The following is a 20,260-nucleotide window of genomic DNA, read 5'->3' on the forward strand; positions in this document are numbered from 1 at the left end:
GTAATAACAGTGTAATAACAACGTGTAATTACATGTGTTACGCGTAATCACAATGTGTTATTACTGTGTAATAACAGTGTAATTACAATGTGTAATTACATGTGTTACACGTAATCACAATGTAATAACAATTGTGTTATAACTGTAATAGCAATGTAATAACAATGTGTAATTACATGTGTTATTTGTAACCACAATGTGTTATAAGTGTGTAATAACAGTGTAATAACAATTGTAATAACAATTGTGTTATAACTGTGTAAAAACTGTGTAATAACACTGTGTAATTACATGCGTTACGCGTAATCACAATGTGTTATAATTGTAATAAATGTGTAATAACAATTGTGTTATAACAATGTGTAATAACAATGTAATAACAATGTGTAATTACATGTGTTATTTGTAACCACAATGTGTTATAACTGTGTAATAACAATGTAATTAACGATTGTGTTATTACTGTGTAATAACAATTGTGTTATAACAGTGTAATAACAATTGTGTTATAACTGTGTAATAACAATGTAATAACAATGTGTAATTACATGTGTTATTTGTAACCACAATGTGTTATTACTGTGTAATAACAATTGTCTTATAACTGTGTAATAACAGTGTAATAACAATGTGTAATTACATGCGTTGCGCGTAATCACAATGTGTTATAACTGTAATAAATGTGTAATTACAATTGTGTTATAACTGTGTAATAACAATATAATAACAATGTGTAAATACATGTGTTATTTGTAACCACAATGTGTTATAACTGTGTAATAACAATGTAATTAACGATTGTGTTATAACTGTGTAATAACAATGTAATAACAATTGTGTTATTAATGTGTAATAACAATTGTGTTATAACTGTGTAATAACAATTGTGTTATAACTGTGTAATAACAGTGTAATAACAATGTGTAACTAGAAAATGCATTTCCTGCAGAAAATGATGTGATAATGTCTCACATATGCAGAAATATGAAACAAATTGTATGAAAAGTCTTAAAGCTCAAACGCATTGCACCGAACTGCTGAATAACCTGGAAAATTGTCAGAGAAGGAAGCTTAACTGCATTACCTTAAAAAGGTAAGAACTGAAATACATTTCTAGAAAAGCTGGAAGCTAAACTGTAATATTGTCAAAAGTGGAAGTTAAATTAACTAGAAAAGGCTGAAAGAAGAAATACTTTATCAGACATATACACTGCACAGAACGAGAAAGCATCAATCTAGCTGAGATGAGATGTGAAATATATTAGGTGAAAAGAATCAACAAAGAGAGGAAAGAGAGAAGGAGAGAAGGAGAGAAATAGAGAAGAAAGAAGAGCATTAGAGAAGAGAGGAGATGAGAAAAGAGGAGAGGAGAGAAAGAGAATGAAGAGAGAAGGAAAGAGAAAGGAAAAAGAAGAGAGGAAAAATGGAAACATTGAGAAAGAGAGCAACTTTGACTAAAATTGACTAAAAAGGATGAAAGTTTGAATACTATGTATTATTATCAGCCATATCCATTGCGTAGAACAAACAAGTATGACCCTAAAGAGCTGAGAGGTGGATATATTGTCTGAAAAGAAACAGGCTATATACATGGATGAAATCACAAATGACCCTGGAGGGAGAGACAGGAGGAAGGGAGAGAGGGAGTGAGAGAGAGGAAAGGAGGGACGGTGAGAGAGAGAGAGAGAGAGAGAGAGAAGGAGTGATAGAGAGAGATTGAGAAGGATGGAGGTAGGGAGGGAGAGACAGAGAAAGGGGGAGGGACAGAGAGAAGGAGGGAGGAAGACTGAAGGAAGGAAGGAGGGGAACAGAGGAGGGAGGAAGACAAAAAAGAGAAAGGAGGGAGGGAGGCATAGAGAAAGAGAGGGAGACAGGAGTGAGGGATAAAGTCAGAGGGAGGGAGACAGACTATGTTTACAAGCTGTCAATTTTCGGGTTATGGTCGGGTTAAGGTCACTATTTGGGTTTCTGAAACATTCGGAATAACCCGTTTACATGCGTGAGCAGAGAGAGTTACTCCTACATGGAATTTGTAATCAATTGGCAATATCCCGATGTAAACGGTGACGCACGGTTAGCGTCTGGACGTAGCCTACGGACAACCTTAAGACGCAATAACTTTTCGGTCACCTTATAAATCTCACTATCTCGGTACTTTCTGCCGTCAACAAAAGACATTATATTCATGGTTTTCACCACTCTAATAAAGAAATTATTTTCCTCCAAGCTCCAAAATTGTGGTGCTGTGCTGCGTCTCGCCATGTTTACCTCTACTTCTTGTTTACTTCCGGTATACTGCGCGCAGCTTTTCTGCATTGACATATAACTATATTATTATAGTATATAATTATTATTATAACTATGTTTTCTGGCACATACAAGAAGTTCCTCTACTCAAAAGACCAAGATTCCTTGCGAATAGAACATGCGCAGAACACAACTCAATGTTCTTTTTGATGGGGATATGCCGATACGCGTTTAGATGACCAAAATTTTGGGTTAGAAAAGGGGTAACCCAGGTAGCATATTCAGATTTTTACTGGTCTTAATATGTCTCCTGTAATACACCGCAGCAATTCAGACACTGAGCGCGAGCTCTCAAACAAAGGCTCACACTGCCAAAACCATAACTCCTATCAGTCAAATGACGTCATCCTGAGCACCACAAGGCCTTTGTGAACGTATCGGTATAAAATTTATATGGATAAACATGAAAATGTGGGCATATCAGCGATTTAAAAAAGTGGTTCGTTGAGTGTTTCGCTGGGAAATATCCAGGAGTATTAACATTGGAGCCAATGGAGAAAGATTTGGACCTCTTGTCATTTGGAAGCTCAACCAGCCAAACGTAAAAGACATATCACAAAACTGAGCAGATTTTCTGAAACTAGACAAAAATACCTACGTTTTGATGTATGAATTGTGTATGACAAGTAGAAAATGTGGGCGTGAGAGCAATTTATAGAGAAGGGACAAAGATATTTTTTTAAGGCTCTGTGCTATAGCTATGATGTCATCCACTCTAAGCACCGCAATACACACTCTGTTTAATCGATAAAATTTCCTGAAATGATCACTAAACTTAAACAGCTTTTTCACAAAAACTGTAAAAGATATCAAACTGAAAAGTAGACCCCGGATAGCTGAATATTTTGTGAACATTTTAAAGTTTGTTTGGCGTCTGTAGGTGAAAGTATAAAGGAGTTGAAACTTTTGGGAGTAGAAGAAGATTTTAAGGGGTTGAAGTCTGCTCTCATTGACTTCAATGTAAAAAAAAAGTGTTAAAAAGCTTAAAACTTTAAAAAGTATAAATAGTAGAAAAAAAGTTGAAGAAGTCCCATCATTAGCTGAAAGAGCTGAACATTTGAAAAGTTGAATGGTTTAAATAGCTGAAAGTATGCAGAATGCATGTAATTGGGGGAATGCTGTAGAACAGCATTCCCCCAATTACATGCGTTACGCGTACTCACAATGTGTTATAACTGTGTAATAACAGTGTAATAACAATGTGTAATTACTAGAGTTGAGCCGGATACTCGGCTGAAACGAGTATCCGGCACGGATAACACACACACTGGCCTTGGGGTCTCTCGGACCCATACGTTATTCAATGGTATTTCCCTACTACCGCGGCCTCAGCCTTCGGGACCCTAGCACACACACACACGCACGCACTCAACGAGAACGTTGTCTTTGAAATGTGTGAAATGAACTGAAATGAACTGAAATGAACTGAAATGAACTGAAATGAACTGAAATGAACTGAAATGAACCTTGAATCTATTTTGAATAAAAACCCTTTGAAAAGTAAATAAACTAAACAAGTGACACGAAGGACCACACAAGGGTTAAAACTAAGACTAAAACTAAAACTAATAAAAACTAAACTAAAACTAAGCATTTTCAAAAAATAAAAACTAAATTAAACTAGCAAACCCACTTTAAAAACTAATTAAAACTATACTGAATTTGAAAACAAAAAGTCAAAACGAAATAAAAATAAAAACTAATGAAAAATGCAAATGTAACCTTTTTCTCAGTCTCCTCGGATTCTGTCTGATCAACTAGGTTCGGGCAAGGAGATTGGCAGTAGCACTTAAGCACGAGAGCAATAGATCCCCCAGCCCACATAACATACAACACAGAATGTGGTATAAATGAATAATATATTCAAATATTCAATTTTTTCAAACATAAAATGTTCAGCCTTACACTTGTTAAATTAAATGCAGTTATTTCCATATAAATGAAATGCACAATATGAAATAAAATTAGCTGACCTAGGTAAGTACCGATTTAGGGAAAAAAATAAAACTAGAAAATGCATTTCCTGCAGAAAATGCATGGGAATGCTGAATAGCTGAATTGCTAAAGCTAACTGGATGAATAGCTTAAATCTGTAAGAATAAGTTGAAATAGTGAGAATAGTTGAAAAAGTGGAAATCGTTAAAAAGTTCAAAGTTGACGCTAAACTGAATTGTTGGCTATAAAAGTTGAAAAATGACAAAATATGTAGAACATTGTGAGGTCTTTAGCTGAAGCTGAAGAATAGTTGAAACACAGCTCTTACTGACAGAAAGAGGAAAGAAGAAAGAGGACAGAAAGAGGAAAGAAAGAGGACAGAAAGAGGAAAGAGGAAAGAGAACAGAGGACAGAAAGAGGAAAGAGAACAGAAAGAGGAAATAGGACAGGACAGAAAGAGAGCGAGAGGACAGAAAGAGAAAAGAGAACAGAGAGCGAGAGGACAGAAAGAGGAAAGAAAGAGGACAGAAAGAGGAAAGAGAGCGAGAGGACAGAAAGAGGAAAGAAAGAGGACAGAAAGAGGAAAGAGGACAGAAAAGAGGAAAGAGGACAGGACAGAAAGAGAGCGAGAGGACAGAAAGAGGAAAGAGAACAGAGAGCAAGAGGACAGAAAGAGGAAGGAAAGAGGACAGAGGACAGAAAGAGAGCGAGAGGACAGAAAGAGGAAAGAGAACAGAGAGCGAGAGGACAGAAAGAAGAAAGAGGACAGAAAGAGGAAAGAGGACAGAAAGAGGACAGAAAACGTAAAGAGAACAGAGAGCAAGAGGACAGAAAGAGGATAGAAGAAAGAGGGAGGAAAGAAAGAGGAAAGAAGACGACAGAGGAAAGAGAGCGAGAGGACAGAAAGAGGAAAGGGAACAGAGCGAGAGGACAGAAAGAGGAAAGAAAAAAGTGGAAAGAAGAAAGAGAACAGAAAGAGGACAGAAAGAGGAAAGAGGACAGAGGACAGAGATGAAAGAGAACAGAGAGCAAGACAATAGAAAGAGGAAATGAGAAAGAGAACAGAAAGAGGACAGAAAGAGGAAAGAGAACAGAGAGCGAGAGGACAGAAAGAGGAAAGAGGAAAGAGGAAAGAGGACAGAAAGAGGAAAGAGGACAGAAAGAGGAAAGAGAGTGAGAGGACAGAAAGAGGAAAGAGGATAGAAAGAGGAAAGAGAGTGAGAGGACAGAAAGAGGAAAGAGGACAGAAAGAGGAAAGACGAAAGGACAGAAAGAGAGCAGAGGAAAGGCAGACAGACAGAGACCAGGACAGAGAACAGAGAACAGAGACCAGGACGGACAGACGGACAGACAGACCAGAACAAGAGAATAGAACAGAGAAGACAGACAGACAGAAGTGGAAGGCAACAGATCTAGACTACTGTTCATATTACTGCCTGTAGTATCTGTATAGACTACTGTTCATATTACTGCCTGTAGTATCTGTATAGACTACTGTTCATATTACTGCCTGTAGTATCTGTATAGACGACTGTTCATATTACTGCCTGTGCAATCTGTATAGACTACTGTCCATATTACTGTCCTGTAGTATCTGTATAGACTACTGTTCATATTACTGTCCTGAAAGAAAATGAAGCCAGTGGATATGTTTATAAACATGCTTTGATGTCTGTAATCAAGTTCTATGAGCAACACCTGCTGAATCTGTCAGCGCTGTTTGCTTCAGCTATTCAGAGTCCCTGAGAGCAAACTCAAACAAAGCCGCACAGTGGCAAACCCATAACCGCTATCAGTCAAATGACGTGATCCTGAGCACCACAAGGCCGCTTTGGTGAACGATATGGGTATAAAAATTTATATGGATAAACGCAAAAAATGTGGTCATATCAGCGATTTCAAAAAGTGGTTCCGGTGTTTCGCTGGGAAATATCCAGGAGTTTTAACATTGGCGTCAATGGAGAAAGACATGGACCTCTTTGTCATTTGGAAGCTCTACCAGCCAAAAGTAAAAATGCGATATCCAAAACTGAAGCAGATTGGCTGAGACTAGACACAAATACCTACGTTTGATGTGTAAATTGTGTATGACAAGTAGAATATTGTGGCCCTGAAAACAATTTATTGAGAAGGACAAAGATAATTTTTTGAAGCTCCCCCTCTTTACTGACATCATCCACTTAGCGCCCCAATACACACTCTGTTTGAAATGATCACTAAACTTAAGCAGCTTTTTAACAAAAACTGTAAAAGATATCAACCTGAAAAGATATAGCCTGATAGCTGAATATTTTGTGAACATTTTAAAGTTTGTTTGACGTCTGTAGGTGAAAGTATGAAGTAGCTGAAAATTTTGGGAGCGGAAGAAGATGTTAAGGGTTTGAAGCAAGCTCTCATTGACTTCAATGTTAAACAAAAGTGTTAAAAAGCTTAAAATTTTAAAATGTATAAATAGTAGAAAAAAAGTTGAAGAAGTCCCATCATTAGCTGAAAGAGGTGAACATTTGAAAAGTTGATGGATGGTTTAAATAGCTGAAAGTATGCAGAAGTTACGGGAGAGCCAAAAAAATGCGGAATAAGAATAAATAAAAACCGAATAACAATAGTTGGAATGTAGTTGAACAGCATTCCCACTAACAGAAAAAATGCATTTCCTGCAGAAAATCGTTGGGAATGCTGAATAGCTGGAATGCTAAAAAGCTAAAACTGGTTGAATAGCTTAAATCTGTTAAGAAGAAGTTGAAGTGGTGAGAATAGTTGAAAAAAGTGGAAATCATTTTTAATAAGTATGAATTTCATTAAAAAAATTTAAAAGCTTATGCTAAAACTGAACGTGTTTGTTTTAAAGGTTGAATAATGACAAAATATGTAGAACATTGTGAGGTCTGAGTAGATTTTCCTGAACTGATAATGAGTCACATATGCAGAAATATGAAACAAATTAATACTGTAATACTGTTAAAAATGAAAGCTGAAAAGGTTGAAAGAAGAAATATTTTTATCATTATCAGATCATATACACTGCATAGAACGAAAAGCATCAATCTAGCTGAGATGTGAAATATATTAGGTTAAAAAGAATGGGTCTGAACAAGAAGAAAGAGAGGAAAGAGAGGAGAGAAAGAAAGAAGAAAGGAGAGCAGGAGAGAAGAGACGAGAAGCGAGAAGAGAGAGGAGAGAAAGAGAATAAAGAGAGAAGGAGAGAGAGAGGAAAGAGAGGAGAGGAAAAGAAAGACAGCAACTTTGACTAAAATTGACTAAAAAGGCTGAAAGTTTAAAGACTTTATATTATTGTCAGCCATATCCATTGGGTAGAACAAAAAGCATAACCCTAAAGAGCTGAGAGGTGGATATATTGTCTGAAAAGAAACGGGCTATATACATGGATGAAATCACAAATCACAAAATGACCCTGGAGGGAGAGACGAAGGAGGAAGGAGAGAGGGAGTGAGAGAGAGGAAGGAGGGAGAGAGAGAGAGAGAGGATTGATGGAAGGAGAGAGAGATTGAGAAGGATGGAGGGAGGGAGAGACAGAGGGAGGGAGAGAAGGAGGGAGGAAGACTGAAGGAAGGAAGGAAGGGAACAGAGGAGGGAGGAAGACAGAGAAAAAGAGAAAGAAGGAGGGAGGGAGGCATAGAGAAAGAGAGTGAGACAGGAGGAAGGGATACAGACAGAGGGAGGGAGGGAGACACAGACAGATAAGGAGACAGACAGACAGACAGACAGAGAGACAGACAGAAGTGGAACGCAAAATTATATAGGACTGGATGATCATAGTTAGTCTAGTTAGTTGACTCTACAGCAAGCCTGGGTAATCAGGGAGACTGTCTCTGAAAGGGGTTGTCAATGGTTACTAAGGGCCTGTGGCCATGTTTATAAACATCTCTTTGATCTGTTAACGTCGCACCTGCTTTCTTAATATGTCTCCTGTAGTACACTCGGAAAGCACTTCAGACACTGAGAGCAGAAGAAATATTTTTCATTATTGTCGAATGCTGCATAGAGCGAAGCGTCAGTCTGGCTGAGGGGTGGATGTGAAATATAGGAGATTGAAAGAATGGGGCTGGTTTTGGAAAGAAAGGAAGGAAACAGAAGAAAAGAGATGAAAGAAGTCATGGTGTGTCAAATAAAACGGTGTGTGTGTGTGTGTGTGTGTGTGTGTGTGTGGGGAGTGTGTTTGTGTGTGTGTGTGTGGGGGTGTGTGTGTGTTTAGGTAGGTGTGTGTGTGTGTGTGTTTGTGTGTGTAATTTGTGTGTCTTGTGTGGTAATGTTTAGTATTGTGTGTGTGTGTGTGTGTGTTATAATCTGTTTAGTAATGTCTGTGTGTGTGTGTGTGTGTGTGTGTGTGTGTTCATTGTAGATGCCAGGTCTCTTAAAACCGGTAAAAATAAGTTGAAGTAGTGAGAGTAGTTGAAAAGATCCAAATAAGACCTTAGCCAGGGACACACTGTTATTATACCTACAGTGGGATTTGAACCCAGGCCCCCACACCCCTAGCCATGTGCCATAACCACTTCACCATCTTCAGAACAGATAAAACATTGTTCCTTTGTATTTATAAAGCATCTCTTTGATCATTAATCCCCACACCTAGGTTAGTGAGAGACAGTGTGAGAAGGAACCCTTCAAACAATCATAATAAATCCACAGCAGTACATACTATTGAAACAGCGACTTGACCGTTAGAGACACAGGCCTTTGTGAGCGTGTCGGTGTAAAATTTATATGGATAAATGTAAAAATGTGGAGCATATTAGCGATTTTAAAGTGGTTATTGCCTTTCACTAGGAAATATAAAGATGTTTCATTGCGGATGGGGAAGAAATTGATACTCTTGATAATTTAGGCTTGCTGAGCTAATTATAAGACATATGCAGCAATAGAACAGAGTTCTGAAACTAGACAAACCTTACCTACGTTTTGATGTATGAATTGTGGCTATGACAGTAGATAGTGTGGTGAGAGCAGTTTATAGAGAAGGGACAAAGATTAATATTTTGAAGCTTCACCCATCTGATGATGTTATCATCACTCCTAACCAGCCACACACACACTCTGTTTAATCGATAAGAATTTCCTGAAAAGATCACTACATAGCTTTTTCTCAAAAACTGTAAAGATATCAAACTGAAAGGTAGTAGCCGGATAGCTGGATGGCCTGTGAACATTTTAAAGTTTGTTTGGCCGTCTGGCAGGTGAAAGGTATGGAAGGAGCTGAAACTTTTGGGGCCGGAAGAAGATTTTAAGGAGTTAGTAACCTAATTATAGTAAACTTCAATGTTAAAAAAAGTGTTAAAAAAGCTTAAAATTTTAAAAACTATAAATAGTAGAAAGTTGAAGAAGTCCCATCATTAGCTGAAAGAGCTGAACATTTGAAAAAAAGTTGAATGGTTTAAATAGGTGAGGTATTCAAGAAGTTACAGAGAATATATAAAAAGCGTCTGAATAGGGAATAATAACTAGAAAATGTATTTCCTGCAGAAAATGCGATGGGAATGCTGAATAGCTGAATTGCTAAAGCTAAACTAGTTTAAGATAGCAAATCCATTAGAAGAAAAGAAGTTAGTGATGAAAATAGTTCATGAATCGTTTTAATAAGTATGAATTTCATTAAAAGTTTTAAAGTTTATGCTAAAACTGAACTGTTTTTGCTTTGAAAGGTTGAATAATGACAAGATATATGTGAACATTGTGAGGTCTGAGTAGATTTTCCTAACTGATAATGACTCATATGCAGAAATATAGAAACAAATTAATACATATGCTGTTAAGATGATAAAGAGGTTAGAAAAGGCTGAAAAGAGAAATATTTTTATTATTATCAGATATATACACTGCATAGAACAAAAAGAAACATAAATCTAGCTGAGATGTAGGAAATATATTAGGTGAAAAGAATGGGTTGGGCAAGCTAAGGAAAGAGGAGGAGGAAAGAGAGAGAAGAAAGGAGCAGGAGGTAGAGAGCCGAGAAGAGAGAGGAGAGAGAATACAAAAGAGAAGGAGAGGGAAAGAGAGGGAAAGAGAGGGAGAGGGAAAAGAAAGACAACAACTTTGACTAAGGTGACTAAAAGAGGGCTGAAAGTTAAAGACTTTGTATCATTGTGTATCCATTCGCATTAGAACAAACAAACATGAGCCTAAAAGAGCTGAGGAAGGTGGATATATTGCCTGAAAAGAAAGCAGACTATATACATGGATGGACCAGGACAATATGCTTTTGGCGTGACTGGTTAATCTTAAATTGAAGGTGTACTCATTTTATTGTACAAGTTGGCATAATATGGACTTCCCCCATAAAGGCCAAATTATTAGTGCTATTTTGTTTTTCGTCCTGGGTTACAGGAAAAATCAATGCTGTAGTTGAAGTGATCGCCTTGGCTGTGTGAACATCGGGTAGCCCCCTTTAAACTTGTTCATATTGTGTTGTAATATTTTACCAAAAAGTACTTGACTGAGGCTTTGTGGTTGATATTCACCTACAAAAGTCCTGTCGGTATGCAACTTCCAAATTGCTCCAAAGTAACACATACAAAAGACTAGGGCTGGGCAAAAAAAAAAAAATCACGTAACCTTAATGTAAGCTTAAGGACCCAAATTACTATTTCTCTCACTCTTCTTGCAGTTACATAGGTGAAGGAGAATGCAGTCCAGTCACCCTGAGAAGGTATTGGGAGTTTACAACTGAGCCCTCAACAGTAGCCTCGCTGGGATTTTACCACACCGTCCAATAAATTCAGTTCCCCTTCCATGAGGGCAACAGAATCCTTCCCAGAAGCAAATACTTGCTCTTCTATTCTCACCGTCTACGCTGCACTCTGCCTGGGAAGCCTTCAAAACAATACATATGATGGACGGAACTTTGCAAGCTCCAACCTTGGAACTTGCATGATGTCACTGTGTGTAAAATTTGTTGATGGAAATTCAGTTTTCTCTTTCTTGAGCCATATTTATGCTTAGTATTAGTTGATAGAATGCTGTGTTGAAGCAAGTCACAGGTTCAGACCCGGTAATTTTTCTTTTTTAGATTTAGTAATTTGTTTTATTTTGCTTTAGTAACAGCTAACTCCAGTTTATAGGTTCCATTTAATATTGAGTTTTTCTAAAGTTAACCTGCTAAAATGTATTGTAGTATTTTCTTATTTTATTTCTGCTTTTCTTTCAAAAAAAAATATTTTTGAAGATCTAAATTGACATGATTTTCACAACAATGGCACACAAATGTGAATTAAATACAGCTCTAAAAGACCACTCACCACCTCATTTCCAGAATTAGATATTGGCTCTGAAGTTGCCTTACATGTTCTTAGTTCACCATCATCTATTGCAGACAGCATACTTCTTAACAGGTATACCCCATCAACTCTTGGGACTTTGTACAGAAAATGATGAGGAGCATCCTAGCATTTCAGCGGCTTGTGCAATTGTATGGCCCCTGCTTCCAGCAGAAAGTCTTAATGTGTTCTCTGGTAACATCACAGGCTGGTCCGCTTCTCCTCTTACAAAAAAGGCGTTTAACAGCAAAAGACTTGTACTGTTTATGTATTTTTGTATATATATCAGCATAGCAATTCACATGCATGCATTGGAATTGCGTGATAATGAATAGGCAGGTTCAGATGGAGTTTTTTTAGACTCTAGTAATTCTGTTCATTTTGGCATGAGTAATAGTTCCCAAATTTTAAGTTGATAGGTTTATTCAATATTGAGTTTTTCAGTTAACTCTAAATGTATTGTGTATTTTATTTATACTTTGAATGTTTTTAAAAAAATTTTAATTTCTTTACAAGACACTTGCTGGGCTTATAGTTCATGGGTTACTATGGTGACACTAATACGTGCTGTCTAACAATGAAATAGATACCTCCTTTATAAGCCTACTGTAAGGATTTATAGGGCTTGTAATTCATGAATTTGATCAATTCACACATATACCGCCAATGTAGTTTGCCTTATGCTAGATGCTGACGAATCACAGAGTGAATTGCAGACAAGGCAAAACAAAAGTCAAGGCTGTTAGTTCCGCCAGAGCTGGAAGCTGAAGCTTACAAATTGACCAGAGGAGGTTTGAGGTAAAGCTGGAGGGTGATCTGAAGAGTCTGGCAGACACTGAAGGGACAGAAGTCAGTACAAGCAAATGTGATATAATAAACTGTCTGCCATCAACATGGTGAAAATTGAAACTCTTACTGCGGTTTGCCTATAAACAGTTTGTTCATTGTAATCACATCTAGTTATACCTGACTTCTGTTCCTCCAGCGCCTGTAGACTCCTTGGTATCAACCCCAACAGCTACCGTTGTAATAAACTCCTGTCCCCGTATCGTGACCCCTCGGTCTCTTTTCTTTGATTGATTGATGTTAAGGTATAAGAAGGCATTTAAGTATTTTTGGCTGTTAAACCCTCCTTACACCTGTTAATCTAAAATCCCCATTCAAGCCATTAAACATTCCATACTTTTTCTACATAACAGCTTTATCTCCATTTTATTACATCTTTTCAATCCCATTCATAAATATTTAGGATCCTTCTCACTTTTCCAGAGTATTCATGGGTCAATGACGAATAAGGTTGGCCAGATGAAAAAGATTCAAAACTTTGAAAAAGCTTTTTAAAGGCATCATTGAGTTTCCGTTAAAATGTATATTTTGTGTTATTGTACATTTTATTTCATTTGAAATAGGATTTTCTAACCCTTTTTTAACAGGTAGGACCAAATGGACCTAAATGTCAAGTGGTGTAACCACAAAGGAATGATTAATATTTAATATTTCATCCAACTACATTGTTTGTGAGTGCAGTCATACAAATTAACTCCTATTTCCAAAATTTCAGCCAAAAATAGATTTTTATTAGTCTTACTTCCAAATTTTAAATTATATTTGTTATTGCAATATCAAGTGGTAGACGTGTGGAAACATTTGTTTTCGAAATAATCTTTGACAAATTGTGTAAAAAGTCTTAAATTGTTTCTACAGTGGAGTAGAGTATTACATTTTTATCAAACATTAATTTCCCCTGCACATCATTTTTCAAGAAAAATACTGGTTATCCCATTTGACACAAACCTAGTACACCACCACGCGCGTGATGCTTGTAAGTGACACTAAACTATTGAACTTAGGCTTTAATTTAATTTCAATGACAAATATTTAAATATATAACTCATTAGATTAAATTAAACAACTAACATCTTAAAAAAATTGTGTGTGTATGTGTGAACAGTATTTGTGTGTGAGAAAGAGGTAGATAGATCGGGTAAAAAGAGAGAGGGAGAAGCAAGTCTGTTTAGGGTTGTGCATGCCCTTTAACATGTTTACAGGTAAAGAGCTCATTATGCTTTTTGGGATGTCATAGGTTTACAAAGTGAAAAAGCCCAAGCCGTCCCCCAAAGGGACTTTACCATCTCCAACAGAAAACACTGTTCACAAACTGCTCCAAACTGCTCTATTGTAGTCCAGCCTTCAGGAGACAAACATGCGCCACTTTGTAACACGTTATAATGCTCGCTTAGCTGCAAGCATGGCACGCCCTCATACTCTGCTTCGACTGGCTAGTAGTCCTTACCTAGGTACTGTCAGGGCACTCTACTCTGCTTCTGGACTGGCTAGTAGTCCTTTTACCTAGGTACTGACGATGCGCTGGACTCCCAACAAAGATGGAATAGAAGTGGAGATGTCTCACTCTTGTACCTAAAACAGAGTAGCTAAACACACAGGGTGAAAAGAGGAGCTGCAGCAATATGCAGTACAACAAAAAATAATGGTGTTTTTTTTTTTTTTTAAATTAAACCATGTAAAACTATTCTGGACAACCTCTAAAACGCACTATTAACCTGAAAATGAGCATAATATGAGCTCTTTAACTTATTCTGGTGCATTTATCTGAATTCAATTTGATAAACTAAATGTTGTTCAATGGCATTTTTTAATATTTAAGTAACATCTTATACTTCAATTAAATAATCCTTGAATGTTTTAGGTATTTCAAAGCTGCTGTTCTTGTAATACATTAGGGTCACAGTTCAACTGGCTCATTCTATGTTATTAAATTGTTAAGAAATGATTGTAACATTGCAAAGGAATGATATGGAAATTGTAATTTAATGGGTAAAACTTTTTTAAACACTAAGGCCTTGCACTATAATGATTTAGCCTAGCCTAGCTAAATAAGCTATCTTAATTAAGTGTTGATAAATTACTCCACTTTTAAAAAGATTCAAACAGTGAACACATACAAATAGTTCTAAATAGTAATTAAGTTCATATAACCTCTTGGACCAGTAACTGAACTAGTTATATTTGAAAAGATTGGCCAAAAATTGAGAGGTTTAATAGAGTCAAATGGTGTAACTGGTTACACTTCATTTGACATTTCAATGTAAAATCAAATTGGTCAGGCATTATAATGGACACATATATCAGCATATGGCCGTTGGTGTAAATAATCAAACATAATTTTTACACTAAAATACACATTTTATTCAAAAGAATGTTTTTCAATGTTTTACTTGGGTCATACCATTTGACATGTGAACCAAAGAACTGAACTTAACCTAAAAATGTCTTATTAACTTATATTTATCAGTTATTAATCTTGTGATGCAGCAGTTATGCTGATCAGGGTCCTTTTCTCTGATGTAACTTTCTGTCATGTGGTCTTCTTGCTGATTTTAACAAAATGGTCACCTTAAATGGTGGTTACACCCACCCACTTGACATTTCCGTAAAGCTAGCATGACTGACAGGATTCTCTAAATTATAAAAATAAATATAAGCATAATTATAAAATATATTGTAAATATGTATAATAACCCTTTAATTTAGGTTAATGCCCAGGTAGTTAATGGGATCTTTAATTAAGAAATTGACCTTTTTAAGCAAGATAAAAATGTTGGACACAAAGTTTTGACGGTTAGACCACTTAGACATTTTTGCCCTTAATCGGCAATTATTCTCTTTAAAATGATTTTAAAACAAACTCTTTAAAATATGGCCTCTAAGAAAGTATGTATTAATGTAATTTGTTTGTCTGTTTTTAAATGAAATGTATTTAAATTTAATTTCACCTTATAGACACACAAAAATGGGCGTCACGGCCATTATTGAATACAATTTTTTAATGCATTTTCAAATCTTGTCTATAGATTCATATTACATTTAAACCTTAAGATGTTTTACATTTTTCATACATTAAAGAGTTTTATTCAACATTTAAATCTCATTCATACTAATTAGACACTTTTTCTACAAATCATAACAATGGAAGTAGAAAGGAACTATAAAAATATTGTCAGCTAACAACACTATAAATAAATAAAGAAACAACACAACACCAACAGTGCTGTTAGCTACTGCCAATGTCTGGACTGGCACCCACAAATCTAGCACACTTGGCATTAGCTCCATCAGCTGCAGCTGCACCACCCATACCGCCTTATTTTAAACTCTCTGAGGGCAAAAGATGCACTGGCATGTCCGAGTGATGTTTAACAAAACTCCTACTCAAAAGGATATTACAGAATGTAATTTAAGACATTTACCATTTTATTCATATATAATGCTATTGTGAACCCAAGACTTTTAAAAAACTAATTTCAAGCACCAAAACAATTAAGTTTAGGTTTGCTTCACAAGAGATTTGAGAAATATTTCCGCTTTACGACAAATTATCTCTTCACACGATCTGGAACAATTTTGGGCATCACTATACAGAAAGCTGAGTTTATTCTGAATATTTTGATATTTTTTTGATATATTTGGATCAGCTGGAGTGAAGGGAAGCCTGGGAGTACCAGGATTGAGCGGAGCGGATTGTCACAGCCTGCTGGAAGTTTAAATCACAGGTTTCTTAAAGGGAGTCTGGGAGGACTCGGACTGTGGACGACGGAAACATGACCGGGGACAGCAGCAGCAACGAGGCGTAAGCTGTGTTCCTGTCCGGGGAAGAGACGTGTGCCGCCACGGAAATCCCCGCCTCTGCTGACATCTGGATTAGTGGGGACCGGTGCAGCAACGAGGCGAATCTGTGTTCCTGTCGGCCGGCCACGGAAATCTGCGCCTCCTGCTGGACATCTGGATCACTTTGAAAGTCGAGTCTCGAAGTTAAGTGTTTGCCCCCAGTACATGTTTATTTTTTTCCTCCATGTCACCTCCGGGCTCCGTGGGTATCGTTATATGCAAATACCCTTAAAAGACGGAATTCATGAAGATATATAGGAAGCCCCTCAGTCCTCAGAGGATTAAAGCTGATTAAACTAAAAATGTCTTTCCGTCCTGGATAATATATGCAGCCAAGAAACTTTTGTCTCTGGGCTTGGAATTGGACTATACCTGAGTTTGCAAAAATACTGACAATTGCAGTACAACAAGCCTGATATTTCATCTTTAGATCAGAAATGTGTTGGATTGCATTGTGTACAGATGTCTGTTGTTGCTGGAGTGAGGATGAGTTGAGGTGGCTCTACATTAACAGCTGGGAACTCTTCCTCATCAAGTGAAGGCAGTGTTTGAATTCCATACTGCGCTAGGATGGCATCAATGTTTTGGTCGTCTGTAGGATTTTCCCCAAACACATTGTTGACAGCTGTGCTGTCTGTTGCAATGTTTTTTGAGCATGCCCTCTATCCAGAGTTGAGTTGGTGTGCAATTATTTTCAGTTCGCGAACGGATGGAGGTTCCAGGCCTGTCTAAACTGCTCCAGTCTTTTGAATCTCAGGAAGATAAACAATATGCAGTGAAAGTCTGTGGACATCATCATCTGGGTTTAGAACCTCTGAATCCTCTAAGGAGTAGAACATAAGATAAAAGTGCTGCAACACATGCAAAAATACATCACGCCAAAGGCTTCACCTCTGATTGTGAACGGATTGTCCGGTTATGAAACCTCTGTGTTCAAGTCCTTGAACTAGATGCATGAATAAAAGCCACTAAGGATGTTTTCACCATCATGGTCAGATCTGACTCTTGACGGTAGGGCATAGAGGCATGTTGCTTCAAAAACTGAGAAAGCACTGTTGTGGCACGATTGTCTGTGCTGCAGTTGAGGTAAGTAATCAGACGGGAGTATCCATCAATTGCACCATGAATCACAAAGCCCCATCTAGAAAGGTTGAAAAACAAATATTACTTTAAAATGATAATACTATTGACAGTAGTCTGGAAACAATATAGCTGTAAAGTCCAGTTTTCACTTGCTGAAGGTCTTTTTCAAAATATAAAAAGTATGACTGGTAATAATAACCTGATCAGACGCATGTTCCCACTCAATGTGCTACAAACTATTGGGGTAAGGTACATGATAAACACCGCTTTGCAACTGTCTGGCTCCATCTCCTTGCAGTAGCAGTAGGATTTACCTGTGTCAACACTCTACACTCTGGACCGTGTAACAAGCACACCCACAATGTGCGCCAAGAACAGAGCTCTTATCATCTGGAAACAGATTTTTGAATAGATCTAAATTGACATGATTTTCACAAAACAATGGCACACTAAATGTGAATTAAATACAGCCTAAAGACCACCAATTACCTCATTTCCAGAATTAGAATATTGGCTTGAAGTTGCCTCACATGTTGTTCTAGTTCACCATCATCTATTGCAGACAGCATACTTCTAACAGGTATACCCATCAACTTTGACTTCTTGTACAGAAATGATGAGGAGCATCCCAGTATTTCAGCAGTTTTGCACATTGTATGGCCTTGCTTCAGCAGAAATTCAATGTGTTCTCTGGTAACATCAAGGGCTGGTCGGCCTCTTTTTTCCTACAAAAAGAAAAAGTCAACTAAGTTTAAGTGTTTAAGCAGCATTACTGTTTATTTTTTGTATATATCAGCATACCAATTCTCATACATGCATTGGAATTGCATATTGTTAATGAATAAGCCAGCAAGCTACACTGGAAATAGAGAGACTTGTCTTATTGCAAAAATACAGTGTTTATTGCTGAGAGCAGTGGACATAACGGTGTAAGACCAATACATTAAATGATTGCATAAATAAGCACATGGATACGTAGCCTACAGTAAATCGATAAATATAAAGAATTATTGCTAAACATAATTCCTTTGTATTAGGATATCAATTTTGTTTTAACATGATGCAACTGGGACAGGCTTTTAATTTTTTGGTTACTAGCCTTCCGGTAAAAGATCATTTTATGGTTTGTGTTTTTGCAGGCAGACTGCTAGCTCTGTTTACCTTGTCGTTGTGTTTCGGAAGTAAACGACAGGCTGACTGCCTGCCTGCAAAAAAACAAAGGTTATTGTTTTCCTACACCATTTGAGTCTGGTAAGGACCCAACTCACGTTCCGGAGCTCTTAATCATAGACAGTATGAGCTCTTAAAAAATTCTGAGTGTTAAAAGCCCCAAAAGCTGTTACAAATATTGCCCCCATAGGTTAACGTTGTAGTTAGCCGTAGCTAGCCGGCTAGGTCGGATCATTTCCCCATACATTAATGCATATAATAATGCATGAATGCAGTAATAAAGAGACTCACCTGAACTAATGCACCTGACAGAGAAACGTCGGTCTTCCCAGCAACGGAAATTTGCGTCTATTAGAGTTTTCAGTTGAGCCAAACTGCTTTTTGAGTTCGTTGTTTGTGTCTGGTGACAGCAAATGCTCAATTCTTCCGAGATTTCTTTCACAGTTTTCAATAGAACGACGTTCTCTCTCTCCACAAATCCCCTGTGTGAGGGCTCGTTCAATTTCATGCCATTTTCTGGTGGTTTTTTCGATTACAGCCAACGCCATGACTGCTCCTTCATCCATTCACTTTGATTATGGCGGGGAGGGGAAATTACGTATTTATGGATATCTAAAATAGAGCAACGTCATGCACAATAATTTGCACTAGTCATAATGACGTTTGAGATATCTTTAACTTTAATTCTGTCTAGTCAAAACTGAATTACAGATATCCGCAATTGTCATTTAAGATGTGTGACGAAGTTGAATGTCGCTTTCCAATGACGTCATTGCAGATATCCGTAATTCAGTTTTGCCTAGTCAAAACTGAATTACAGATATCTCTAACTGTCGTTTCGACTAGTCACAATTACGTTACAGATATCTTGAATGACAATTCCAACTATCCAAAATGTAATTACGACTAGTCAGAAAGACGTTGTTGATATCTACAATGTTAATTCCGGATAGTCAAACTTAGCTTTTAAATGTTAAAAGTGCTTGCCATAGGTGCTGTAGTAGGGGCCACCTGGTTGAAGGTTGACGTTGAAGGCGTGTTGACGTTAGCCTGATGATGGGGACCTGCCTGGCCAGCTAGGTTCCCTACATTCGGTCTTCCACGATGAAAAAGTGAATAAACTTCTTTCATCGGGAGAACGATACTGGATACGGTTACCGTTACCAGTGTTTTTGGCCCGTAATTCGCCAGTGTGTTAATAATTTCTTCATTTAAGCTCAAAATTGACACTAGATTTCTTGCTGATTCACTCATAGTGTCACACCGGTTAAGATTTATCACAACGAAAACACAAGATGGCGCCAGACAATGACGTCAGATTCCATTTCAAGGTTCATTCAATAAATTCAGACTTTCATTCAATATATATTCTAGGTTCATTCAATATATTCAGACTTTCATTCAATATATTCAGACTTTCATTCAATATATTCAAGGTTCATTCAATATATTCCAAAGATTCACTCAATATATTCAGACGTTCATTCAATATATTCAGACGTTCATTCAATATATTCAGACTTTCACTCACTCAATATATTCAGATGTTCATTCAATATATTCAGACTTTCATTCAATATATTCTGACGTTCATTCAAAATATTCAAGGTTCATTCAATATATCTGCATATTCTCATACAATATATTCAGACTTTCATTCAATATATTCAGACTTTCATTCAATATATCCGACATTCATTCAACAATATTCCGTTACGCTCATTCAATATATTCAGAATAAGATTCATTCAATATATTCAAACTTCACATATATATATATAATAATTCCTAAATGTATACGCCATGCA

General features: G+C 37.0%; 1 protein-coding gene across 1 annotated transcript in view; it reads right to left on the minus strand.

Annotated features, from left to right (window-relative positions):
* Window positions 1-16,089: 16,089 nt before the first annotated feature.
* The window catches only part of LOC120543619, a 9,129-nt gene continuing 4,958 nt past the window's right edge, over window positions 16,090-20,260 (minus strand). Inside the window, exon 8 of the mRNA XM_039776758.1 lies at window positions 16,090-16,313. Coding sequence (XP_039632692.1) covers window positions 16,090-16,313 — 224 coding nt within the window. The remainder of the gene's footprint in view (window positions 16,314-20,260) is intronic.

The sequence above is a fragment of the Perca fluviatilis genome, chromosome 16 (genome assembly GCF_010015445.1).
Source record: "Perca fluviatilis chromosome 16, GENO_Pfluv_1.0, whole genome shotgun sequence".
Taxonomy (NCBI): Eukaryota; Metazoa; Chordata; class Actinopteri; order Perciformes; family Percidae; genus Perca; species Perca fluviatilis.